The sequence below is a fragment of the Syngnathoides biaculeatus genome, chromosome 5 (assembly GCF_019802595.1).
Source record: "Syngnathoides biaculeatus isolate LvHL_M chromosome 5, ASM1980259v1, whole genome shotgun sequence".
Taxonomy (NCBI): domain Eukaryota; kingdom Metazoa; phylum Chordata; class Actinopteri; order Syngnathiformes; family Syngnathidae; genus Syngnathoides; species Syngnathoides biaculeatus.
Genome location: NC_084644.1, coordinates 7096284 through 7122927, shown reverse-complemented (window position 1 = coordinate 7122927; position 26644 = coordinate 7096284). Strand labels below are relative to the sequence as shown.

The 26644-nt window shown below is 45.0% G+C and overlaps 2 protein-coding genes and 1 long non-coding RNA gene across 7 annotated transcripts; 2 read left to right on the top strand and 1 right to left on the bottom strand.

The window, feature by feature from the left end:
• The first annotated feature begins 135 nt into the window (after positions 1–135).
• On the top strand, positions 136–9881 carry tbrg4 (transforming growth factor beta regulator 4). 2 transcript variants are annotated; one of them, XM_061819908.1, is made up of 11 exons: positions 137–537; positions 1695–2183; positions 2248–2568; positions 3581–3755; positions 3864–4021; positions 4668–4778; positions 6216–6360; positions 6435–6671; positions 6796–6907; positions 7993–8107; positions 9654–9881. In XM_061819908.1, exons 2-11 carry the CDS (start codon positions 1779–1781, stop codon positions 9753–9755), a joined length of 1881 nt encoding a protein of 626 aa, XP_061675892.1. In that variant the 5' UTR covers positions 137–537; positions 1695–1778; the 3' UTR covers positions 9756–9881. The 2 variants fall into 2 exon arrangements, with proteins under 2 accessions (XP_061675893.1, XP_061675892.1); XM_061819909.1 differs by lacking the exons at positions 7993–8107; positions 9654–9881 and adding an exon at positions 7754–7971 and having other exon boundaries at positions 136–537.
• On the bottom strand, positions 9881–12116 carry LOC133500782 (uncharacterized). The gene is made up of 3 exons (XR_009795031.1): positions 12042–12116; positions 11802–11839; positions 9881–10020 (listed from the first exon to the last, which is right to left on the bottom strand). It is a non-coding gene; the product is annotated as an uncharacterized LOC133500782 (long non-coding RNA).
• On the top strand, positions 11251–26206 carry nacad (NAC alpha domain containing). 4 transcript variants are annotated; one of them, XM_061819904.1, is made up of 12 exons: positions 11251–11502; positions 12575–12879; positions 12990–13107; positions 17462–17748; positions 17820–22836; positions 22914–23147; positions 23578–23666; positions 24358–24426; positions 24498–24644; positions 24730–24864; positions 24954–25076; positions 25791–26205. In XM_061819904.1, exons 3-12 carry the CDS (start codon positions 13023–13025, stop codon positions 25803–25805), a joined length of 6201 nt encoding a protein of 2066 aa, XP_061675888.1. In that variant the 5' UTR covers positions 11251–11502; positions 12575–12879; positions 12990–13022; the 3' UTR covers positions 25806–26205. The 4 variants fall into 4 exon arrangements, with proteins under 4 accessions (XP_061675888.1, XP_061675891.1, XP_061675887.1 ...); XM_061819907.1 differs by lacking the exon at positions 11251–11502 and adding an exon at positions 12133–12210 and having other exon boundaries at positions 22914–23144; positions 25791–26206; XM_061819903.1 differs by lacking the exon at positions 11251–11502 and adding an exon at positions 12133–12210.
• The last annotated feature ends 438 nt before the right edge of the window (positions 26207–26644 follow it).

Here is a 26644-nt window from a genome sequence, read left to right as displayed (position 1 = left end):
ATCTTGGGGAAGAAAGGTGCTCATGGAACAAGAATCAGGTCGACATGGATTCTTTCAAAAATAACAAAATTAACAAATATATATATCCAGTATCCCCGCATACTTTCGTTTCTCAGGCAAGTTCCGACTCCAATCTCTAGGTGGCGGTAGTTGTTTGTTATTTGCTGTTTTTCCAACCGGCAGTATGTAGCGGAAGAATACCAAGCTGTTTAATTTTTTTTTTAATAGTTATGTAGTTTTTGTAAGCTATCGGGAAAAATACTACTTTAAAATGAATAGGGGAAAAAAATTAAACTGCAGGAGAGCGAGTGTGACGGTGGCTTGCCGATGACGCCATTTTCATGCGACCGGCGACTGCATTCCAATTTCCCATGTGAAGACCTTCCATTAAGTGTATCACTTCATTTATTTCTGTGTTGCGGGCTGTTTTTGACAACGGATGGTGCTGTGATTCGTGGCGGACGGCTGCTGTTTGGCAAGAGACGCACGACAGGAGGTGAAATTGCTGATTGAGAAGTCTTCACTTTACGCGACAAGGTCAGCATTTCACAACACTGACAGCTAAGACCGCCGCCGCCTATTTGCACGTCTCGTCTCTTACTTGTCAAATCGGGGACAGGTGACACTTACTTGCAAGGCTACTGCACCAGTTCTGCAGCGTACTGCTGACCAAAACAATGTGTGTGTGTGTGTGTTACGCAACCAGCGTTTGCTAAAAGCATTTACTATGCTAATGGCTGAAATGCAAACAGAGAGGCTTTCCAAAAGTAGCAAAGTACTCGAGTAGGAGTGCATTTACTAAGATACAGGGGGAAAGTGATTTGCAGAAGTAGTTCTTATTCAATTTATTTACTTCAGGGGAGGAAAAAAACAGTCCAGACGCTGAAATGTACTTAAAATCTTCTTTTTTTCCTTTCGGTTTGTCCCGTTAGGGGTCGCCACAGCGTGTCATCTTTTTCCATCCAAGCCTATCTCGTGCATCTTCTTCTCTAACACCCACTGTCTTCATGTCCTTCCTCACAACATCCAGCAACCTTTTCTTTGCTCTTCCTTTCTTCCGCTCTTTTGCCTGGCAGCTCCATCCTCAGCACCCTTCTTTCAATATACTCACTCTCTCGCCTCTGGACATGTCCAAACCATCTACTACCTCCAGTTCTGCTTCCTGTTGTTTCTTCAGTGCCACCGTCTCTGATCCGGCCTCACCACTGTTTTATAAACTTTGCCCTTCATCCTCGCGGAGACTCTTCTGTCACATAGAACACCAGACACCTTCCGCCAACTGTTCCACCCCGCTTGGACCCGTTTCTTCGCTTCTTTACCACACTGAAATGTACTTAAAATTATGTCATAAAAGTAATACTATTTGTAGTATGTACTATGTTCTGCAAACAAAATAATTCTCCTTTTTTCTAAAAAAAAAAAAAACTACAATTGTGCTGAAAGAAACCAAAACACTGTATGCCAACAAAACTACAGTTATTGAAAGAGTATACAAATTTAAAATACATCAGAAAAATAAATACTTGAGTAACTACTTGAAATGACACTGTAGTAACAAAGTATTTGTACTAAATTACTTCGAGCCATGTGATCATAACATTTATTCATAACCTGGTTGATAATATTCATTGTCTCTGTGTACTGTTTTACTGTTTAATGGTGTAGACTCACCGTATTGTCCAATGTCATCTTAGGTTCAATGTGGAATGGTACCCTGGGCTGCTGACTAGTGAGAACATTTTCTCATCTGTCCGCCGCAGTCCGACCTCAAGAGCCCCATGGCTGCTCGTTTCTTGGGCCGATACGCCCGCCTGCTTTGCAGGACCTCCTCCCAGGCCTCCGCCGCCTGCCTGCCGCCGTCAGCCGCCGGCCTGGCTGAGCTGCAGAGGACTCGGTGCCGGCCGTATGTGTCGGAGAGGTCAATGAGAGAGAGGGGGGCGCAGGCGAGAGAGGACGCGTTTTTAAGTATGCCGACACGCACGCAGCTGGAGGAGACGGTGGAAAAGGCCGCGGTGCCCGAGGACGTCCTGCGAGCCTGGGAACAACATGGAGGGAATGGAAACCAAGCAGCTTGTACTCTGCTGGCGTGGACGAGGATTGTGCAGAAGACGCAGGGGAAATTTCCCCGACAGCTTGCCGCGGACACGAGGCTGCGGGACATGATGGATATTATACCGCAGCAGGTGAGGAAGCAAGTGCCCGGATGTCAACATCTGTGAGGATGAATTCCTGATGTATGTCTTCCAGATATCAACAGTGTGGAACAGCACCCTCGTGTCCATCTTGCGGGCTCTTTGGGTGATCGGCGTCCCCGAAACGGATCCGTTGCTGGCCTCAATCCAAACGGAGGTGCTGTGGCGAATCCGCCGGTTAAGTTACAAGCACCTCGGCTTCCTGGCAGAGTGGGGGACCAGCAGGAAGGCCCAGCAAGATGTGGCCATCGTGAACTCGGCGCTAAAACAGCTGGAACTGCGCTGGACTGAAATCTCAGACGCCAAAACTGTCAGCGGGTTAATTTCCAAAGGACAACATTTGTCACCTGTCTTGATGGACAGACTCGAGGACAAGGTATGGTGATGCGTTATGTTCATCATGTTCGCTGTAAATACATAAATGTGGTTTTGAAACACAAAGCCAACATTGAGATTACAATTATTAGTAGTAATAAGTATTTTCTTGTTGTGTAAATGAAAACAGCGACTTCATTTATAAGTTATTTCTCTTTTTTTAAATTGTTTTTTTTTCCCCACATTTTTATATACAGAGAAAGAAAGAAAAAAGGGAGAGAGAAAAAAATTAATATAATAATAAAATAAATAATAAAAAAATAATTTACATTCATTAACAGTGGGATAATAATACCTTTATAAATGGCAGAATAGGAGGGTTTCTCTCATCTCCAATTATATAACCTAGTAGGCCATCCTCAATCAAGTTCATACCCGTAAGTGAGCCCAAAAAAAAAAAAAAATACCTTAAAGGGCAAACAAGAATAATCATTGTAGTGAAAAAAAGAAGAAAAATGATACCACCTTGAAGCACCGTACAATAAATGTTCCAAAAACAATGTACACAGATTTACATATTTGCTTCAATAAAAGAAAAAAAATTGAGGTTTCAAATGTTCTCGTTATTGGAACTTTTGGATATCGGAACTTTTGGGTGATACCTGTTCTGACAAGATGCAATACTTGTGAGTTAAAAAAAAAATACACTGCACAACACATAATGATAATAATAACAACAACAAAAGGAATAAGTGGTGGGAACCAATGAACAAAATTAAGATAAACCTGGTTCCACATTATGTAGTAGCATCTTTTGATGTTATGGCATATTTTGTCCAGTTTTCCTCATGTCTCATTGTGTATTTCACTCCATGATTTCCATTTTCTATAGTTTCCAGCTACACTAAATAAATACTCGGTCGTGCAAGCTAACCTGTCTCAACGCAGCACTGTATTATAAAAATAGACAATCTGTGCAGTTGAGTTCATAAATGCACCGACCTTATCTGAAAATATGCGTACGTATGTACGGTGCTTTCTGCTAACCTTTCTTCTATTTTCCCTCCCGTAAGGCTTTGGAGCTCGCGGAAGGCTTTTCAGCGGAAGAAATTCGCAAAGTGTGCGTGTCTTTAGCGGCGTTGGGCCGCAGGTCCGTGGCCCTCCTCAGGGCTCTGTCCTACCACCTCCTCCAGAGACCGTCGTCTGAATTCACCACTCCGCTCTTACTCGATATGGCCTTCGCATACGGTAATAACATCAATAACTGTTTAATAGCACTCTTGTATTGGGCTAGATTCTACAGGAAAGTCCACCTCGTGCATTATCTGAAGAATGTTTGCCATTTTGATTTTCCAGGCAAGCTGAATTTCCATCAATCTCAAGCGTTTCAGCGGATGGCCTCCGAGTTGATGCCCAGGGTCTCTGAACTGACCTCGTCCGACGTCACGCGTTTTGCAAAGTCGATGGGCTTCCTCAAATGGCTTCACGTCCCGCTCTTCGAGGCCTTTGCCGAGGTCAGTCCTTGTAACCACACACCTTGAAATCTTCCTGGGGAAATGCACTGGTTTGCATTAACAATGTATCCAATAGGTCATGTAATATGAACACTATCTTGATAATGTGATGTTAAATCCTCTCTCATTTATAGTGTTTTGAGAAGATTTTTATCGACAATGACAAATTTTCAGGGGCCCTGCCATTTTCGTGAGTCACATGACCTATGTGCGCTCTCGGCTGTGTATGGAAGTATTCCTCCGTCTTCCCGATCAACCGATACTGCTATTTCTTCATCACATGAGGATAAATCTGAGAAATCAGCGCAGGGCATAAATGGTGTCCCATGTAATCCAGCGTTTGGAACGGCACTTAACACGTCACATCCGCCCACATTGGTCATGTGACTCGCGAAAATGGCAGCGCCCCTGAAAATTCGTAATTGTCGATAAGAATCTTCTCAAATCATTATTAAACAAGAGAGGATTTCACATCATAACATAACAACATAAAATAGAGTACATACTACATGATCTATTGGATACATTGTTAATGCAAACCACCGGAATTCACGTTTAAGTTAAACGTTAGAAAGGTTCATGGTTGAGCGTGACAACATTTTTGTAACTTCTTATTTGCATCTTTTTTTTTTTTTTTTTTAACCAGCATTATATGGAGCACAGTGAGAAGTACAGCAATCTGCAGCTTTGGAACATGCTCATGACATTTGCCAGACTGAACTTCCAGCCAAGTAGAGGAGAAGAGTTCTATGCAAAGGTACTAGTGATGTTCTGGCAAGTACTTGGTGCCACCACACAATTGGGATAATTTTATGAAGGTATGGTAATAATTTGAACGTGCCAGTCAACAACAAGTAATGCTTCTATTTCACATCCCAGAGTGGGGAAAAAACATGAGTTTTCCTTGTGGAGGTTGTACTTCATACACGAACCCGTGTTATTCGGAGCAGAGCACATCTATGACCCCACTGTCAGATTCAGTGAGCAAACGCTCATCTGCGCATTCAACAAAACTGAATGCAGTTCTCTTTTAATCTGCAACAAATCTGTGGAAAACATGAACAAGAGCCACACAGTTTTAGGTGCCACAAATATGCTTATGTCAATATACCGTAATTTCAAGCCTACCGAGCACACCTGGTTATAAGCCTCACCCAGTACATTTGTAAAGGAAATATAATTTGGTACATACATACGCCGCAGCTGTGTAAAAGCCGCAAGTGCCCACATTGAAATCCACATTGAAACACAAGATCTTTACAAGGAAAGACGGTAGACAGAGAGTTTAATGCTAACGCTAGCACTGCGCTAACGCTCACTCTAGCGCCGCACTAACAGGGCCGGTGTGATGGTCTGAGCGCGCCTGGTGCTGAAAAGTCCTCTTGTGATTAATGCGCATGTGCGTCTATTTTGTAAGTTTCCGACGAAACACCCACATCCATGCTTCAACGTGTGCCATTCGACAACTTGTCGCCGAATGTTCATGTTCGCTATGGATATATGCTAACCCTAACACAGCGAATGTACAGGTATGTGCTTACATTCGTTTTAAGGTTAGATTAGAGTTAGGGTTAGGATATAATATATGTTAGCTCCCTCTATAGAGAAAAAGGGGAACTATGAGAGCGGGGGATTTCCCAGTAAGCATCTGCTATGTACCCAGAGTTCGCCTTGTGAGTAATGCATGCGCATTAATCACAAGGGGACTTTTCAGCACGGGGGAGCGCGGAGACCGTCACACCGGTTAAAAAAAAAAAACGTACCAGTAAAAATCACCAAGACATGGTAGTAACACGCTACCGCAGCGCTAACAGGGCCGGACCGGTAAAAGTCACTTCCTCTGCACATTTATTCCACTGGTCTCACTCTTACCTTTTCTGCTCAAGTTCCCCCTTGCGGCCGTTAGAAAAAAAAAATGGACAAATTATCCGTATCACCGCATAAACCGCAGGATTGAAAGTGTGAAAGTGTCACGGCTTTTACGATTACGGTATGTATTTTTTATTGCCTCAAGGCATTGACCAATTTTTTGGTTGCAGTTAGCTGAATTTTATCTCTCCTCCCCCCAAGCCATCACCCACCCCACCCATCCTTCCACACGGCCCAAGTAGGCACAGGAACCGTCTCAGACTGTCTTCATCAAAGGTGCACTAGCTCATTAAAAAAAAGTCTTGCTTGTACGCGTTGTGTTCAGGTTCATCCAGTGCTGGAGAACTCCTTCTCAGGTCTGGAGCCTTTCCTACAGACAGACGTCGCTTGGTCCCTGTGCGTGGTGCAGCAGGCCAAGCCAGACTACCTCATTCCGCTGCTCCAGCAGGAACACGTTGACAAGCTGTCAGGTGCGCACATCTCAAAAGTGAGCAGTACACATTTCTGGCACAATTGATTGGGGTATGTTTTTCCCCATTTGCAGACGGCAGTGCAGTTCGAGTCGAAAACTACAAATTAAAGCTCCTGCACCTCGCCGCGACGCTGAATTTAGAGCATCCTGGATCGTCCTCGGCCCGCCTCGACGCTTTGCACGTCCCAGCCAGCGCTTCAGCTCCTTCCCCGCTGCAGAGCAGCCTGAGGGAGGCTCTGGCCGCTTTGGTGGATGGCAGGACAGCGATGCATCGCACGGGGGTCACCACTGTGTACGGATGGACTATTGGTAAGGGGGGGGGGGGGGGGGTGGAGAGATTCATCACACAGGAAGCAATGTGTGCTAATCATTGAATTCAGTTCTTCTTGGTGATGGCTTATTTCCAAATGTAATTTGCTTTTCTGCTCTTCAGACTGTGAAGTGGTAGTCGATAGTGACAACAAGCCGATTGAATTATCCCAGCTGAAAGCTCCTCATCTTCCGACTGGAGGCGGGAAACAGGCTTTACCCGAAGGGGCGCGGCGGTGAGTTAGATGAAGAAAAAAAAAAAAAAAACACTGGATAGCATTCACATCGAGCGGTGTGTCGATTGGTTGAAGCCAGTTGGCCGCCATCTTGGTACTCCCAAAACATGTGGAGGGCGTGGTTTAAAGGTTCGATTATGGCGGGGTTTTTCCTCAAAGTTTGGCATGTCGAATTAAAACTGGTCATGTGAGCTTGACATTTTTTCGGTTCTGCTAACATGAAGGATTTTTAATTCGACTTGGTAAAACAAAAAAGGATAAGTCCAAAGGAAAGACCTAAAACACCGTGACTACCAAGAAACCTTGCATATTTTTTTGGCCTGATTTCCGTGACATGTTAACTTTTCCCAAAATACGCTGCGAAGCAATATCATAATAACCTAGCAAAAAACTAATCATTTTTTATTGATAAAATTTTAAGTCAATCAGTTCGATATTATTTTGGAAATAAGGACCCCCAATGGGAAAATACATCCTAAATTCATTGTTCATTTGTTGCTCTTGCGACGTCCTATTTCAGACAAAATTTAAACTTGTTTCATCGCATTTGAAAATCAAATTCAATTTGCAGAGTTCTGTTTTATGAAATTTATCAGAAATTTTACAGAAAATGTGTTTTCTTGCTGATCTGCTGATGAAGTTTGGGAAAATATTTACCTCGCTTTTTCGCGAAAAGCCGTCGGCCTCTAAAGTTGAAGCAGAGAGTGAACAACAACAACTGTAAACTAAAATTTTGTTCAAGTGAATTAAGCTCATCATAAATTTAAAAAAAGAAACATTTGCAAACAAACTTTAACAGTTGCAAAGTAAATCTTTCTAACTTACCTGTGGAATGTTTTCTCACAGCCACGAAACTGGCGATTAACGCACAAGTCGGCATGGTTGTTGTGGGAGTATCAAGATGGCGGATATCTACTTTCAGCGACTTCAGTTTTGGTGGCCAATGAGCCGTCCAGCCCTTTTTTTGGGGAGGGGAATCAGTGGATAACAACAACAAAGCAGGCCTAACTTAATCTAGTTTGTTTTTACATCTATGTTCTATTTGTCGTCTTAACTTTCTAAAGTGCTCTCCATGCTGTGTTCAGGATCGCCTTTGTAGCGTGGGAATTCCCCAACTTTGGCTCCAAGAGTAGAGACCTTCTGGGACGGTTCACCATGATGAAGCGACACTTGCAGCTCGCCGGCTTCATCGTCGTGGAAGTAAGTGCGATTGTGATTATGATCATGGTTGCTTCAAATCTTGCTAATATACAAGTGCAAGTATACAGTATAGTATACATATAGTAAGTATACAAGTGTACAGTTAATTTTTTTCCCTGATTGTATTTTTATAATTGCGACAATTGTCTAGCTGACAGCTAACACAACATTCAGCATCCTAAGAAATTGTCCTCTAAATAGTAGTTGTGTTGAATTAATCTGTGTAACACACGAGAGTCACTTTTGGAATTGAAATGACTCACTTGTGTGGTGTTACATACTTGGCTATTAAAGGAGGACTTTGCCCAAAATTTCCATGTACAATAAATCCTCCAATCGGAAGTAATATCATTATTACATATATTTTGGACAGGAATTGAAATAACAAAATTTAAAGTAAAGAACATTTTTGAAATCCACGCAATATCTGGATATCTGCCAGGTTTCATTCTTTCGAGCTCGACCAAGATGCCGACGTGTTGTGCCCCGAACTGTGACAACAATGAGAAAGCGCACCCAAATTTGTCGTTCTTTTAATTTAATTTAATGATTATTATTAATATAATTCTTGTTGTTTTGTTTTGTTTGAAATTAGTTTTCACAAAATGCCAGATTCGTGGACGTTCTCTGTTCGGTGAAACATATCCACGAGCAACGGTGGGTCAGAACAGGAAGCACTGGACCAAACACTGGTTGGCTGTCAGTTTTCCAGCCGGGGTCACTGATACGTCTGCGCGACAAGACTTTTGATCATAGTTTCCAATTTAGAAATGTTTTTAGGTGAAATCTGTGGATAATTTTGCCATTAAAAGAAAACATTGAACCCTCATCTACTAACTTTTAATGTGTGCTCCAGTTCCTATTTTTTTGACAAAGCCCTCCTTTAAATCTGATTCTGATATTGGCAACGGTGAGTTCTATTTTTGACCTTCTAACTTTAACGGTCATTAAAGTGCAAAAGGTATTCGGCAAAAAAAAAAAGATGGACTCTCCATTAACTTTGACGATGTGGAGCAAAACGTGCAGCAGGCGGTTTGCAGCAACTTTCTTTGCCCCTCATTAAGTGGGTCGACTTCTGGTCGCTTTATGCAAGACATAAATGTGTGTACCACTACGGAAGTAAATTAGTGCCACCAGGATTTGAATTTGAAATGTAAAGTGATCCCATTTTCAATAGTTGCTACAATTCGCCGACTAAAATTCACCATAAAATGCTAAATGCTGGAAAGGGTCTTTGGACTCAGAAGGAGTCTGCCGTGGCCACGGTCTTTCTGATATTCAACACACGCGCTGGAATCCTCCGGCATCTTGGGATCCGGCTCGAAGGACCAATTTAGTTGAATTTCAGACAGTGAATTGTAGCAATCTTTCAAAATATGATCACTTTACATTTCAAATTCTAATCCTGGTGGCACTAATTTGCTTCCATACACCACTTTCCTTTATTTCAAGATGTTCATTTCTATGGTCATCATCGCACCTTTCCGGTTTGCCGCCACGCAGTGTCCTTTACAAAAATGCTTAAATGCGCCTTTTTCTGTTTCAGGTTCCTTATTATGAGTGGTTGGAGCTGAAGACGGCGCATCAGAAGTTGGCGTATTTAAAGGACAAGCTGGGCAAAGCTGTGGCCGAGGAGATGGCCAAATGAACTGGCTCGTCTCGATCGCAGTTGCAAAATTAGAAGCGGGGAATACAGTACACACGCACACACAAACGGCGCAGCATTGCGGGGGGAGTGCTCTTGCACCAACAAACAATAAAAATATATCACATATATTGCCTGTCGTTCCTGTGGCAACGCGTGGGGTTTTCCCTGTTTCCATGGAGATGGTGAGCAAGAGTTCTGGAGTCAGAAGCCCCAGCAGCGAGGGCTTCACTCCTTCTTGTTTCTGTCAGGCTCCGAGTTGCAGCATCTGCGAGGAACGCGATTTCATTACAGAACATTTGGCGAAAATGTGCTAAATGGGGGCATTCAAAATGATGCTGATAATTTCACGGATGTGTGTGATGGAATAAAAAGGTTTTATTGTGAATTCCTTCTCTCATTATGTGGTTTTCCAGAGTCATCGCTTTATTTTCAGGCGGAGGATGTCTGGGGCGAAATGAAACTACAAGACATGCAAATCGTACGAGCCTCTAACAAGTATTCTTCATGTTCTGGTACAGTTGTGACTGGTAACCGCTGACAAAAATGCAAAACTGCTCATATTTTTAAGGTTAGGGGTAGTCGATGGTTCCCAAAGGCAAATCAGTTATTCTTTTGTCTGGCCTACAGACCATTTATGTTCAAGCAGTTCTGTAGTCCAGCCATCTATTTTCTTTTGCCGCTTATCCTCACGAAGGGTCGCGGGGAGTGCTGGAGCCTGTCCCAACTGTCAACGGGCAGGAGGCGGGGTACACCCTGAACTGGTTGCCAGCCAATCGCAGGGCAGATCGAGACAAACAGCCGCACAAACAATCACACCAAGGGGCAATTTAGAGCGTCCAATTAATGTTGCATGTTTTGGGGATGTGGGCGGAAACCCACATAGGCACGGGGAGAACATGCAAACTCCACACAGGCGGGTCCGGGATTGAACCCGGAACCTCAGAACTGTGAGGCCAACGTTTTACCAGCTGTGGTAATTTAGCATTTTTTTTCACCTCTCAATTGTTAATTAAAAAGTATTGTATATATTTTTTAGATTGTTTTATCTCATTAGCGCATCAGTTAACTCAATGCCATTGACGTCATTACATGTCAAATATTCACATTAACTGGGCAGGGAGTGAATTATTTAAAACGGGAAAATATTGCTAAAAGAAATGACTTGCCATAAACACTGAACTATTATCTCTTTTTGTTTACCTCTTTTATGAATTACCTGACCCATCTGCTCCTTTTTAAAAATCAAATGTGAGCCTTGCATGCAAAAGCTTGCCAATGGCTGCTCCTTATGTACACTACCACTCTCATTATTGCGTCAACCAGCGTCCGAATCTGGAACAAAATACTCAACAAAATAATTATCATTAACAATTTTGAGTGCAAATGAAACTGTTAACTGTGTTATGAATGACATTGAGGAAAAATGGACCTTTCCGACCTGTCAATCACTCGTACAATAATAGCCAATCAGGTCGCCGCATTGTCTTAACCCCTGGCTTGACACGCCCATCTCGCCGTATTGTCCCACAAGCAACGCTGGTTTGTCAGTAGCGTGCGCTTGGAAAAGTTAATGTTACAAAGAAAATGGTCCTCAGATGTGCTTGCGGAACGTGCAATACTGATGAAAGCAAACCTGCTAGGATAAACACAGTCGACAAAGTGTCTACGATGGATTAAGGCTCGCGGAAGAGCGCACGTACAACTAAATGTGAACAAAATCAACAAACACAAGGTTGCATGTTCGAAGGTAAGTGAGGGAGAAGTTTCATTGAATTATTATCAGTGCAGGAGAACAACTTTCACTTTGTTAGTGTATCACTGATCTGCTGAACGAAGCGTGTCATGTTTTATGCCGAAGAGTCGGGTCAGGAATACGTAATTGCGTGATGCCATGCAAGAGAAATGCCTATTTGCCTATTTGTATCACATCGGACTTTTAGACTGAAAACTGGGTTCCATTACCAGCCAAGTCACATGAATGCACCCACTCACTTATAAAGACTACGATGATATTACTCGTGATCTTTCCAAGTAAAAAGTACTCACCCTGCTTGACATGCGCAGTACGATTCCACTATTTTATCCTGTTGGATTACAATATGAAGTTTGTGAGGCGTCAAACTTTTTTGCATCAATCGCCAACGTTTTGCTGTAAATCTGACATTGCGTCCAAGCCCCGTCCAAAATCTTAATTCTGTGTACATATCCTAGCGTGAAATAGCCAAGACCTCTCTGGAGAACCCTCTTGGATAAGTTTGACGCATTTGGCAAAAAAAAAAAACATACCCCAACATTATCTGGAATACGCGATAGAGAATCGACTTCAAACGTGTTCTGTTCAATCGCCATTTTGGAAGCTTGTGGCTAAGGGGGCGGAGCTTAAGATCACCATCGGAAAGGTCCATTAAAAGACGAGAAGAGTTGTTTGCTTCATAGGTAATCACAACAACCACAAGTGAGGAAGACAAATATTATATATAAAATATAAACGGTTGCAATTAATTGTAGTCTGTGTATGCGTATGCGAATCTAATAGACGCATTTTTAAGGTCCGCATGACTTCCCCTCTTCTCTAGAACGCTAACACTGTCGCGGAAAGTTTTTCGGTTGCCATAGAAACTGATCACGTAAAAATATAAAATAACAGAAGAGGCAGATATTGGAAAGTGGGGGGGGGGGGGATTAAGCAGATGCTCTCCCTGCCCTTGGGGGTCTGGTTAAAGATTGTAATTAGATTTACTGCATTCAGGTTTCTTAATTTCTCTTCCTCCTCGGTTTGATGAATATTTCTCTTCCCCGTCGTGGCCCTGTTTTTGCAGTATCATCCTTCACAATTGAGGGCAGCACTGAGAGGGATGCTGGAAAAAATTGTGCTGACATCATTTCCCAAGATCCTGTCAGAGCTCGGATGCGGGAGGGGAGGAGAGGAAGAGCCCGGGCATGCGGGGGACTGCGGATCCGACACGCAAAGAAAACACGAGCATAAAAGCCGTGGGAAGACTTTTTGTGCGGATCAACCCCGAGAAAGGCAAAAGCGGCGACAACACGGCAGAGGGCGAACCCTGCAGCCGCTTATCCGCTGACAACCACGTGCTGCAGGGAAGATGCAAGTGTTGGGTCGCTAGTAAGCCCTCCCCTCCCACCCTATCACCTCCCCTCCTCTTTCTCTTCCTCCGTCACCCCCCCCCCCCCCTTGTTCACCTTGTCTGCTCTGGCTTTTTATTGTTGCGTCAGAGCCAAAGCCAGGCAGCTCGGAGAGAAAGAAGCATGCCGGGGGAGAGCGCTCACGGATCCGCGCCCGCCGACGAGCATCCGGGCCAGGGAGAGAACCACATCGGGCTCCCCGGACCAGGTAGGATGCCTGGGGGAGGGAGCGCAAAGAGGCAAACGTTACTATGAGAGCCTCTGAATGGCGACCATCTCTTAATAAGAGGTTCAGTTGTGCAGTGGTGCACTTGCATGTCATCTTAGTCACTTACCCCCACCCCACCCCAGAAAAAAAGAAAGCCTTCACTAAGTGTCCACGGAACGCCCCTGATCTCACTCTCGCAAAGCATGCGGTGCGACTGTCACGTAATTCTCGATTCTTTCCCTCGACCACCCCCCCCCCGCCCCCCATCCCCCTAAAACCCCGGACCTCGGCCTCCGCGTCTTCGTGCGCACGATGCAGCCTCATCTTCGTCCCTCGAACTGTCACATGGGCCTACTCGATGTGGCTCCGCCCTCCGCGGCAGCCTTTGCTGGATCATGACACAGCAGCGTGGCAGAAATCACACATCACGCAAAAAAACAAAAAAAAAAAAAAAAAAACGGTCTTTGCATGCTAAAACTTTGGGATGTTGTGAAAGGTTGCGGTACTGTTGATAGCACTTGTACTTTGCTATGTTGGCAGTTCCAACACGGCCCGCCAGGGCTGGTGGGAGCAGCACTGGGATGACATTAAAGCAATCTTGATTAAATGCGGGAAATCAAAATTTACTTCAATGTTTTTTTTTTTTACTATTTGTGGCAGGGCTTGCGTGATGACAGGAATATATTGTGAATGTTTAAATCAGTGTAGAGCTCGTGCACCTACGTCATAACGTCACTTTTCATCACGTGACTTTTGTTTACGTCACCATATTGTCGGTCAAGCTAAGCATTGCTCAATGCTAAGTCGGTTGGAGACGACACGGAATTGTATCGCCCAGAGTCTTGTCTGATACCATCAGACATTTAGAAGGTGAAAATTAACGACGGTCCGTGGAAAAATTTGATAAACTTGGCGATGAGGACCCATATTTAATGTCAAAGTCGATGTTTTGGCCGATAAGAAATTGGACTGTTAATTCACTTCCGCTTGTTTTGGACAACTGGATATAGGCCTGGATCTGGTGAATAAATTGTTGAGATTTACAAGGAAAACTTTGAAAGTGTATAAAAATTCTGGACGCATACGAATAGTTTGTTGCTGGATCTGTTCTCATCAAGAATAAATCCAACATAGTGAAGGTTTTGACGGCTCGTGAACGCAGAAGCGCGTTCGTCCACACGTTAACCTTTGCCGGAATCCATCCATCTTTTCAGCTAGTATTCAATACAAATACCAATATTTAAATAAATGACCCCTGGTTTTACACAAACTCAAATTCATTAACTATGATTGGAAAAAAAAAAAAAGAGGACAGAGTCCTTTCCACGGAACGTACACGGAAGCGATTGCGGCCACACTTAACCTGCACAAACCTCTGCGACAGTTTTTTTTTTTTTTTAATCGTACATTGTTCTCAAATGAGCCAACTTTGCATTATAAATACTTTATGGTAATTTGAGATTGAGAAGAATAATTACTACCTGAAATGAAGCGATTGCTACACAGTCTTGTGTATTTGGTTGGGCATCATCCATCACGTTTAATTGCCGAAATCCATCAGTCTTTTCTGGTGGTTTCATCTGGTATTGCATAGAACGATCTCTTTGAATATCCGTCTCGTCCGTTGTGACAACCAACAGCGCAACAGGTCTCGGGTATTGTAAATATTCTCCTCCCGTTCAATGTCGCGCAGCTCCGTTTGACCGGCAATATGGCGCCGTGAAAATGGTGACGTCACGTGCACGGGCTCTATAGGCTCAATAGAACAGTCGATCTCCCTGAATCATAATGGTACGGCCCATCTGTCCATCACCACCGTCATCATCCAGGAAGTAGGCAGCTAACAAACAGTTGGACGTGGTGGAAAGGAATTCGCATTGCTAAAACAAGAAACACAAAACTGTGTATCACATCACATCATGTCGTAGCAATCGCCAAGAAGGCAAATACCATGGACACTGTGTATGACACCCCCCCAAGGGGTTGTGAACAGTCCAGGGATGACATCATTGCTTGTCCATGATCTCACCTTTTCTTCCTGAAAAAAAAAAAAAAGTTAGGAAGAGACGTTAAAAAAAAGTTAATGAGACCTGAAAAAAAGAAGATTTGTCTCCAATGAGGCTCACGTGTTGTTGTTTTGAGTGGCTCTGTTCTTGAGCTTGAAGCAGCTGAGCTGTTGCGCTGCCATGAGGAGCAATAAAACATGCCCGGAAGTGTAATCGATGGGAAATGTACGTACAATCGTGGATTCATTTCTGTTAAGTTCTCCCGTATGTGACTTGCTTAACACTGACCAATGACTGATTAAACTGTCGAGTATGTTTGTGGTTGGGGGTTGGTATCTGAATAAGTCAGACAAGAACGTACACCTGGTATGAGTAAAAATCAGAGAGAGCGCCATGTTTAATAACTACATTGGGACATGTGATAGAATTTTAGCTTAGAGATGTATTCTAGTCTGTTTTCACTGAATAGTTAATATTCCTCCTTGCAAGTATATTAAGGCATCTTTAAGCTCATCCACATCTAGATATTATTGAGGTAATTTTATTTGGAACTATAACAACTAGAATCAACTCAAAAATCTTTTTAAGCTAAATGCAATTCTTCTTTTCCTTTCAGCTTGTCCCGATTAGGGGTCGCCACAGCGTGTCATAGTTTTCCATCTAAGCCCATCTCGTGCATCTTCCTCTCTAACACCCACAGTCTTCATGTCCTCCCTCACAACATTCATCACCCTTCTCTTTGGTCTTCCTCTCGCTCAGCACCCTTCTACCGACATACTCACTCTCTCGCCTCTGGACATGTCCAAACCATCAAAGTCTGATCTCTCGAACCTTGTCTCCAAAACATCCAATTTAGGCTGTCCCTCTGAAGAGCTCATTTCTAATCCCTGGCGAGAACCTCAACATCCAACATCTTCATTTCTGCTTCCTGTTGTCTCTTCAGTGCCGCCGTCTGTAATCCGTACATCATGGCCGGCCTCGCCACTGTTTTATAGACTTTGCCCTTCTTCCTAGCGGAGACTCTTCTGTCACATAGAATACCAGACACCTACCGCCATTTGTTCCACCCCGCTTGGACCCGTTTCTTCACTTCCTTACCACACCACCATTGCTCTGGATTGTTGACCCCAAGTATTTGAAGTGGTCCACCCTCGCTATCTCTTCTCCCTGTAACCTCACTCTTCCCCCTCCAACTTTCTCATTCACGCACATATATTCTCTTTTACTTCGGCTAATCTTCATTGCTCTCCTTTCCAGTGCGTGCCTCCATGCTAAGCTCAATGCAATTATGGATTGGAAATGTTTGACGGTCTGCATACACACACATACACACGCAAGAAATCCCATTTAATACGTTTGAAAGCACCAGACAGTCAAGGATTGAACGTCCACACAGTTCTCTTTTTTTTGGTTGGAGCACTGGCTGACTCCCCTCAGGCCTGTCGAGGAGGCGCCGCAGCCTCAGCGACGCTGCTCCACTTATTGTTTCACCGCCTTCACCCAGAGGAGCGGCGCAGAGCTATTTAAGAAACTGCAGCTGAGATATGGCGGCTAACGTTTAGGCTCCAGTAACCTGGTTGCCTTTTCGTCAGTTGCGCAGGGAAGAACAAAAGCGTGCATGGTGAGCATTCATTCTCTATGTTGGGCCACGTTGTGTTGACTGAGTTGTGTGCATGCTGAGCAGGGGGTATCGCTCTCATTCGAGCCAAGTCTCCAAGGCATGACTCAGTTCGCACACAAACACACTTCTGAGCTTATTGCTGTGGTGGAGAACAAGCAGCGATTCCAAGTGCTGAGGCTTGCACCCGCCACAGCCATGAGCAGTGCTCGGGAAGTAGGGTGACAATGATCACTGGCAGAGTAACAGTGTGTGTTTGTGCGTGTGCACGAGTGTGTGTCAGTGGCTGGCACAGAGCTGTGCCACTTGTGTGTCAAAATGGCCAATCAGCATGCGGATTGAGGTCACGGTGGCAACGGCCTAGTTAAAATGAAGCCTCTGTTCCCTCGGTGTCACAGAGACAAACTCACATCGCACAACCACTCGGGATGTTTGGATGAATGTAGTCAAATACATGACTTACTTGTTCTGACGGGTTCAAATGTGATACGACTTGAAGAAAGAAGATATTTCTTTTCATGTACAGTATACTGCAATCGCACATGTTGATATTCAAAGAGAGACACAGCAAGAGCGAAAGGAAATGCGACTGTCCAGATGATCTAACAATGATCAAAGATCAAATCTGATCCCTACAAAGGTTCAGATGTGTGATGTGTTATCATTAATGGTATCTGGCAGGAGAAAAGTGGAGAGGTTCGTTCACAACTGTGGAATTTGTGTTTTCCAGGCAAAAGCAGACATCCGTCCACGGCGTCTACACCCAGTGACAGTGGCTCGTCCCCTTCTGACAGCGGTTCCAGTCCTTCTCCCAGCACTCCCCAGAAGCTACTACCATCACACACTTCCCCATTTGGACCCAGACTATTTCTTGCAACGCCTAACTCCACTGGGACTCCAAGACCTCAACCCGAGGGGTCTGACCATCGACACAAAAACCTGCCGAGATTGTCTGGAAAGTTAGGCGGTCATGGACCTTGTGGGCGCCTTGTCCCTGTAAAAATGGAGAGAATCAAAGTCTGTTTAAGATATATTTTTCTTATCCCTGATCTAGATGCAGGACATTAATATGTGTGTATCACCCCCAGGTCCTGACTGGTTCTGAGGTGGAGAGTGATTATCCAGAGCCAAAGACCACAGACACCAGGGTGGTGATGGGCCAGGAGACACTCCTCAAACCATCGGAGATCCTGAAGAGGACACGATTGCATGGACACTGTGGCCAGGCTAACCCATCAACAGTCATCCAAAGCTTTGCTGAAGCTCAGACAAAGACAAACACGACTCAAACGGAAACAAAAGATGAAAAGTGCAAAATTAAAAACCTGGACAAGGAAGATAAAGAAACGGAACATGCGCCATCCTCAACTCTACACGTTTCCCCTGTGCTTGCAATACCTTACCCCGTGTCCTCCCCTTGTTTGGAGCCTGTCACAAATGATGACAATTTGATGTCTAAGGAAGCGGCTCAAAGCCCTGCTAACGTCGAAGTGCCTTCCCAATCTGTCCGTGAGCAGGCGTGTCCGGTCACGCTGTCCTTTTGTGAGCCAACTTATTCCGTCGACCCGCTCCGAGTGGGCCTGCCCTCATCCCTCGACCCTGACTTGTACTACACCGCCCCTTCTACTCCAATCAAGATGGCGCCACACTCCTCGCATCTCAAACATCATTCATATCCTGGATCTCCTGCTTTCTCCCCCTCTCCAGGCTTGCCCTCAGACAGCGACGACCTCTGCTCCCCTGTGACCTCCCCCTCTGGCTCTTATATGACAGCTGAGGGAGGAAGCTGGACCTCTTCCTATGCATCATCTGCCTCCCCTTCCACTTCTCCCAACCTCCTGCTCGCCGAAGACACGCAGGAGGCCCGTGCTTGTTTTGTTGGTTCCTTGTCTGAGATCGGAGATGAAGTTGGCGAAGACAAAGTGCGAACACGTCCAGAGCGTGAGGGTGAGACGGTAAGGGAATTATATATGCACTCTTCGGAGGATATCATTAATCCGCAGCTTGGGATAACAGGTGCAACGATACCTGAAGAAGAAGAGGTTCAAAATGATGAAGATGAGACCAGGATTTCCAGAGAAAGTTGTCGTCCTTGTTGGGCGACAAAGAATACATCTCCACCAAGGAGCAGTAGCAGCCACACCAGTGACTCCCAGGAAGATGGTGGAGAGTCTGAGAGTTCTTTCTGTCCGCGAGAGGAGGCCGGTGCAAGGATGGAGGATCACTGCAGACCCACACATACGTTTCTCAAACTGGAACTGGACCCGTGTATATCCGAGGTAAATTACAGACACATACCTGATCAGCGAGAGAAAACGTCAACAGATGTCACTCCTGATATAGCCTCGTCCAACCCTAGTCCTGACTCACCTGTCGTTCAACTGGATTCGTTCTGTCCTGGAGCCTTTGGTGGGCCTGGCCCCAGTTCTTTTATGTTTCCTCAGACTGCTAGTGCTGAGGATTTACTGGAAGAAGAAAGGATGATTCCCGTCTCTCTCATCCCGTTTCCTCCTCACACGAGCCTTATTTTTAAAGCAGATTCCTTTGAAATCACTCTCTTTCCCACAGAAGATGACAACGAAGTAGTCATGGACAGGAATGAAGACAAGGATGTCGATGCATATGCAGCAGGAGAGGAGGAAGCAGATGTTGAAGACGGTGACGAAGAAGATGACGACGACGACTCTGTAGATGATGATGCCAGTTGCAATAAAACTGTGGATGGTGGGCACGATGATGAGGGCGATGATGATGATTATGATGATGACAGCGACAACAGTGCTGAGCCGACTGAGGACGCGAAGGTGGAGGTGAGAGTGGTTGAAGAGGAAGAAGATGAGGAGCAAGATGACGAAGAGGGAGAGTACGTCAGAAAAGTGGTGGAGGGTGCTACCGATGAGGATAGCTCAGCCTCTTTTCTTCATACACTGTCAGAGACGTCTATCAATGAGGGTCTGGATGACTTTTTCTGTTTCCAAGACGGTACAGACGACTCATTAGATTCTGCCTCCTATAACGGGGAGGAAGATGAGCGACTGTACAGCACCGAGAGGCATGCGCAGTCGCTAGAACCGACACTGGATTCTACTGAAATACCATCAAAATCGGAAACTGGATTAGCCAATGCAATTGATCAAACTGAATCTTTGGACATACAGCAATGTCCAGATACAAAAGTGAATCACTCTGAAACAACTCGTCTTTCTGCAGACGTGTCCACTGAGTCCAAATTCAAAGAAATTGGACAAAAATCTGAAGAAGCAATGGGACGTTCTAGTCCATCAGATAATACAAAACCGGGACAAGCAGATGAGATCCCTGCAAAATTATTGACAGCTCCCACTCAGTGTGACTCTTCTCGCAAAGGCCATGGGAATTTGATTGAGATGATCGAAACGTTTGGCTGGGAAGAGCGATCTAAACACAGCCATTGTGAGCGCTCTCACAACCACACGACTGCCCAATCCTCCAACTGCCCTTCTATTGGAAAACTAGAGACTACACACCACGGTAGTCCAGTTCTTCAAAATGAATCGGCAGATGAGGATGATATGAAGGATGTTGGGGTAGAACAGCCCAATGAAGGCACCGAAGAAAGGGATTCTTATAAATTGCTTATTAAGCACAGTCATTATCAATCAGGAAGTCATGTTGCTGCAGGAACAAGTAGAATTGTGCCATCACGGTGTTCCTCCAAGAGATCTGATAAGCCTGAGAGAGAAGACCAGAACAAGAAAAATATGAACAGTAGAGCAGACATTACAAGCGTAGACTGTAGAGCCACTGATTTGGGTTTCTCTAGTTTGGGTATGACCACTGCTACTAATGACTTGAATAAAGGTGTCCTCCCTCTCTCCTATCCTAAAGAGCCAAGTCCCAACCCCAGCAATATCCCAGTCTCTCCCTCCCCGGAGGTGATTTTAGGACTTGCCGACAACCTGACCTTGACTCCTGAACATCGCCCCGGTGACTCCGGTCAGGAGAACTTGAGTACTGATGAGAGGGTACTTGGAGTGTCAGGATCACCTCACTCTCCACTGGCAATCTCACCCAAAAGAGAAAATTCAGAAACAGACACAAGAAGTAAAATTGATCATGGACCCAGGATTTGGTGTGATGATAAGTATGGATTACATTCAGGATCCATTTCTGAATTTGGAGTTTGGGGAGCAGGAGAGTCTCTTTCCTTGTCTTTGGGGAAGAAGTATGAGTTAGAGGCAGACAGCGTACTTGTGTGCGGCACACGAGGCCGCAGGACAGAGAATACTGTAACTCCTAACATGAATAATGAAGCGTACAAAAAATACGACATTGCTTTTGGTTATGTTCTGGAGACGAAAGATCACAACAGAATGGATGGAAAGAGGAAGGAAGATAAAGAACCGATAGGAGAAGGAACTTCTGAGGCTGATTTGGTTTGCTGGAAATCAATTGAAGAGATTTCAGAGGCAGATGGGGGAGAGAGATTGCCTAACGATGATGTCAGCAATCTAAATCACGCCAATGATAACACAGACACGCAAATTCAAGTCACGTGGATGGATTCCAACAATAATAATGACTCCACATTTGAGTCACTTGAAATAGCAATGCGTGAAGGACTGAACGCTCTGTCAGAGGACGTGAAACCCGAATTTGTGAGTGTCAAGGTCACGGAATCGGTTTCTAATATTCCCCTCGAAGAGATGCCATTAAGGGCTTCTGTTGCGCCCAATGATGAAGAAGACCGAGAGGGAAGTTTTGCTGGCCAAACATCAAGCACAACACAAACACCATCCCCAGAAGAATCTCATTGTAGCTTAACATCAATTAACACCAGAGAGAGCAAATCTGAAACAAGTCAACATCTCAACAGCAGACCAGAGAGAAGTCCAGATGATCAGACAATCACCCAGGACGGAAACGTTGCACTTTATTTACTAGATGGGTCATTTGGGTCCTTTAATCCGACATGTAAATCTCACGGATCTACAACCAATCAACGTGCAAATAACGGATTACCGTCAGAATCAGATGAAGTGCTGGCGGAGCCTGAAACAAGTGATGCAAGTCTTGTGACTGACAGACCTGTTGATGAACCAAAGACTAAAGATGCCTTTAAGGGACAGCAGTGTGTGAGTTTGAACTCAGGGACGGGTGACGAAGAAAACGTGAAAAGGGGATGCACAAAGAACTCTCGAAAGAAAAAGGAAACTCCCGCCTCCTCCCAAACTACCTTGGAGGCTTTTGCACATGACACTGCCAAGGATGCACTTTCCACAGAAAAAGCCGGCGCGATTAAGAAAGGGCGAAGACGGAAACAACACAAGGCCTTTAAGGCGGCCACTAATTTGGACTCTAGCCCCGAAGTTGCTGATGATGAAAAGAAACCTCTCGCTCCCAAACGCACTTCAACAGACGGAAGCTCAGTGGCGATTGGCGGCCTTTCAAAAATGAATAAAGGCAAAAAGGCCAACAATGAAATGTCGGCAGTCCAGTGTCAGCGGAAGAAAGACAAATCTGGATCACACGTCCAATTAGAGACCTCTGAAAAGCCTACTCCGGAGAACCTCAATGCTCCAGTAGAACCAAACCAGGAACAAGAAGGACTTGACAACAGAGCAGAGATCTTTGAAAACAGACAGGAAGTGCTTGATAACAGACCACCGTCAAATAGTGAGAGAGGAATCCGAGTGGATATTAATGACAATAACATAGACGATGATCAGATCTCACAGGCTAACACGCTCGCCACGCCATCTTCTTCTTCAGCGTCTCCCGTGTCCTCTTCCTCACCCATCCATCAAGCCTCGACAGAGCCAGAGCCAGACCTTCCCACACGTGTGCAGGTATCCCACTCTGGACTTTCATCCCACCAACTGCCTTCCCAAGCAACATCCCATACAACTGCCACAATTAACGCCACTTCTGCCACGAGCCGACAAGCAGCTGTTTCCCAAATTCTTCCAAATGCGGAAGAGGCCACCATCACAACACTGACCAAATCCGACCAGAGTGTTGCGTTCGCCTCAGCATCTTTGGAAATGTCCAAGCCAACTCAGGAGTCATCTTGCAGTTCTTCATGCCGTACCGCCAAACAAGGCTGCACAAAGGATTCGGCCGAAGGTAAGGATCGCATGTTTTGCAAATAATAACCGATATTCTCAGCTCAAGTATTGATCACGAGTACGTGCCCTATAAAGATTCCAGTTTCGTCAAGAGAGCAAAAGACAACGAGGAGGATCGTGGACTCTCTAGACATGTTCAAAGGTCCGTCGTCAAAGAAGCAACAGGAAACAGAAGTGGATCCACAGCAAGAACCGCTCCAATCAGTCCAAACAAAAGCCAGCCATTCTCTTCTCATCGGCTGACCGACAAAGAGTCGGCCTGTTCGGTCAAGCGCGGCCATGCGAATTCTGAAGACTTCAAAAACGGTTGTGAGTCTCCTCCACCATCGTTTCCTTTGATTGCACCATTCCATTTGTAGTGTTACAGTACATCATAAAATCTGAAAAACTTAAATAATAAGACATTGAGATTTATTCATCATCACTCCGCAATGACTCTCTCGGCTCCTTATTACTCTTGCTGGGTTTCAACCAGATACTTTGATACATTGACTGAGATTTTTTTTAATACCATTCAAAGGGAAGTTCCAATGATGAATTCCTATCCCTAATATTTTTTTAAATTTAAAAATAGCTTCGTCTAACAGATGCTTGTATAGCCGTCGTCAGATCGTCTTAGTTTACATGTTTCATAGTCGCTATTTCACACGTTGAGCATTGGGGACACATTTTACGTTCTCCCATAAATTGCAGAAATAACGAAATCCCCCAAAAACAAAAGACTGTTGCGTGTGTCTAGGTTCTCTCGTGGCTTCTTGTAACGAGTCTGAGAGTGAGGGCTCAGTCCCTGAACTGGTGGAGGAGCCGGTGAGATCTCCTCAACCAAGGGTGAGTCTGAGTGCCGTCTTTCATTCTGTTGAGGAGATATTCATTTACGAATATGTTTATTATTGAGTCGGTATTTTGCTGGTTAGTCTAGAGGTACTTTGTGTCATCGTGGAAACTGTTTCTCCTATTTTGAAAATAAAAACAAAGTAAGCCAAATATTAGAAATACCGTAATTGCCGGCCTACAGAGCGCACCTGGTTATAAGCCTCACCCGGTACATTCGTAAAGGAAATACCCTTTGGTACATACATACCCCGCAGCTGTGTAAAAGCCGCAAGTGCCCACATTGAAACCGACATTGAAACACGAGATATTTACAAAGAAAAACGGTACGCAGAGAGTTTAACGCTGGTGCTGCCGTGCTAACAGGGCCGGTTAAAAAAAAAAAAAAACATACCGGTAAAAATCACTGAGACACGGCGGTAACACGCTCGCGCAGCGCTAACAGGGCCGGATCGGTAAAAGTGACTTCCTCGGCACATATACTCCACCGGTCTCAGTGATGAATCTTAGATATCTCCAAAGTACACACAATTAAGTGAACCAAATAAAAGTTGAGTTTTTGGCTATGATTTTTTTAAGTCATCAGTAGGATGCATGACACAAAGTTCTACGTTTGCGCTCTGATTTCCTTCGGATTAGCATTTTGGGTGCCATGTTTCTTAAAAATCACACTTACCCTCTCCCGCAGTCCTTTTCTTCTGTAGACGAAGGCCCGAACAGACCAAAACAGAGCCGCAGTGAGAAGAAGGCCCGCAAGGTCAGGTTAACGATACTTCTTCTCTATTTTCAATTCAGACGCCGTTATATTTAATGACATTACGTTTGCAGGCCATGTCAAAACTGGGCCTAAAGCCGGTCCATGGTGTGACCAGAATCACCATAAGAAAGTCCAAGAGCATCCTGTTTGTCATCAGCAGACCAGACGTCTTTAAAAGCCCCGCGTCGGATATTTATATTGTATTTGGGGAGGCCAAGGTAAATCGCTTTTTATCTTGAAATCTGATGGCGGTTTCCAAAGATTCCATCATTTCTGACTCTTCTCGTCTGTCACCCTCCCAAGATCGAGGATCTTTCTCAACAGGCCCACAAAGCCGCTGCAGAGAAATTCAAGGTCCCTGTGACCTCCACCCCCTTGGCGCCCCCCGTCCCGCCCAGCCTCAACGTCAAGGAGGAGAGCGAAGAGGAGGAAGAGGAGGTATACGCCCGCCTCGCAATTCGTTCGTCTGCGGGACGGCGGAAGACACGCTGGACAAAATTTCTTACCCCCCGGTGCTGCGCTCGCAGGTGGACGACGGGGGTCTGGAGCAGAGGGACGTGGAGCTGGTGATGGCTCAGGCCAACGTGTCCCGAGCCAAGGCCGTGCGTGCTCTGCAACACAACAAGAACGACATAGTCAACGCTATCATGGTGAGCGCGGCAGACGGCGGAATAAATTAATAAATCACAGATAGCGCAGGGGGGGTTGAGTCGGGGGAGAAAAAAAATGGGAGGTCAACGACAAGCCAAATTTCTCCCTGGTAAACTCTTCAGCCATCCGTGGATGAGTTCTTCTCCACTAGATGGCAGTACAAGCTCAACTTCCAAAGAAGAAGAAAGTGTCGGCTTATCTGTTACCTACAATGTCGTTACAAATTCTTCCCCTCGTCATTTTTAATTGTCGACTGACTTGTTAGCCACCCAAACACAACCAGTTGGTCCACGATTTGTGTTTACCAACAGTGTGAGCGTCAGGTCAGGTGTCGCTTCACAACCACGGAATTTGTAGCCGCTGTGACGGTCTGAGCGCTCCCCCGTGCTGAAAAGTCAAACAAACAAACAGAAAGTTGTTCATCTTTCTGAGACGTCCGTAGCGAACATGAACGCTCGGCGACAAGTTGTCGAATGGCACATGTTGAAAGACCGATGGCGATGTTTCGGACTGGCCGGAAAGTTACGAAATACACGCGCATGCGCGTTAATCACAAGGAGACTTTTCAGCACCGGGAGCGCTCAGACCGTCGCACCGCGCGGGCTGAACTTTTTTCTGTTGACCACTCAAATGAAGATTTGACTTACATACACACCCGCAGAAATGACGAATAGAGTTTTTCAGCATGTTCAATTTTTGTATATTCCTCCCAGGAGCTGACCATGTGATTGCCGTGGGTGCTTTTGAAGCTCGACCTCTTCCTCCTCCTCCTCCTCTTCGACCCGAAGCCTAAAAAACCCACTCTGTATCGCTGCTACTGTATGTTGCATCTCCAATACCTGCTCAATAAATAAAAGTATGTTAGGATGCCAGCTTTGCCGGACGGACTGCGCTGATTTCAAATGTGCGGTGCGGTCAACGGAACTCTGCTCGCCTTCAGACTCGCTCACAAACGCCTCAAAATAGTTTTTGCCTGACAACCAAAAGCGACACGTTCAGCACACTCTTCCTGCTATTCATGAAAATAAGAATCTGTTAACAATGAAGTACATTGGGCAAAAATAGGTTGAAAACTTTTACTACTGCTACTGACTATTGCAATCCATACTTGCAAATGTATTCAAAGCAGAATTTGATTAAAGTACAGTTACGACTTCAGCGAATTGTGTTTGACAAACAAATACGGTAACAAATCTACACGACGACGTGAGATTCCAATCCAAAGTTTCACTCTGAAGATACTCAACGCTAACGAGCTACAGGACAATGCAAAAGCTTTTGCGATGCATTCTGGGAAATCATTGTTGCAGTCCTCATATATTATTGTAATTTCCGACCTATAAGCCGCGACTTTTTTTCCCACGCGCTTTCAATCCTGAGGCTTATGCGGTGTTGCATTTTTTATCTAATGGCCGCAAGGGGGCACTCTAGCGGAAAAGGTAAGAGTGAGACCGGTGGAATATGTGTGCCAAGGAAGTAACTTTTACCTGTCCTACCCTGTTAATGCTGTGCTAGGGCGTTACTGGCGGGTCTCAGTGATTTTTTTACCGGTATGTACCGGCTCTGT

What these genes read in the sequence shown, in the direction of transcription:
- nacad (XM_061819904.1), top strand. Translation starts at nt 13,023, where the DNA reads ATGCCGGGGGAGAGCGCTCACGGATCCGCGCCCGCCGACGAGCATCCG. An exon ending in GTGAGAAGAAGGCCCGCAAG is followed by an intron (nt 24,427 to 24,497) that starts GTCAGGTTAACG and finishes TTACGTTTGCAG; the next exon opens with GCCATGTCAAAACTGGGCCT. An exon ending in GCGAAGAGGAGGAAGAGGAG is followed by an intron (nt 24,865 to 24,953) that starts GTATACGCCCGC and finishes CTGCGCTCGCAG; the next exon opens with GTGGACGACGGGGGTCTGGA.
- tbrg4 (XM_061819908.1), top strand. Translation starts at nt 1,779, where the DNA reads ATGGCTGCTCGTTTCTTGGGCCGATACGCCCGCCTGCTTTGCAGGACC. An exon ending in TCTTCGAGGCCTTTGCCGAG is followed by an intron (nt 4,022 to 4,667) that starts GTCAGTCCTTGT and finishes TTTTTTAACCAG; the next exon opens with CATTATATGGAGCACAGTGA. An exon ending in GAGAAGAGTTCTATGCAAAG is followed by an intron (nt 4,779 to 6,215) that starts GTACTAGTGATG and finishes CGTTGTGTTCAG; the next exon opens with GTTCATCCAGTGCTGGAGAA.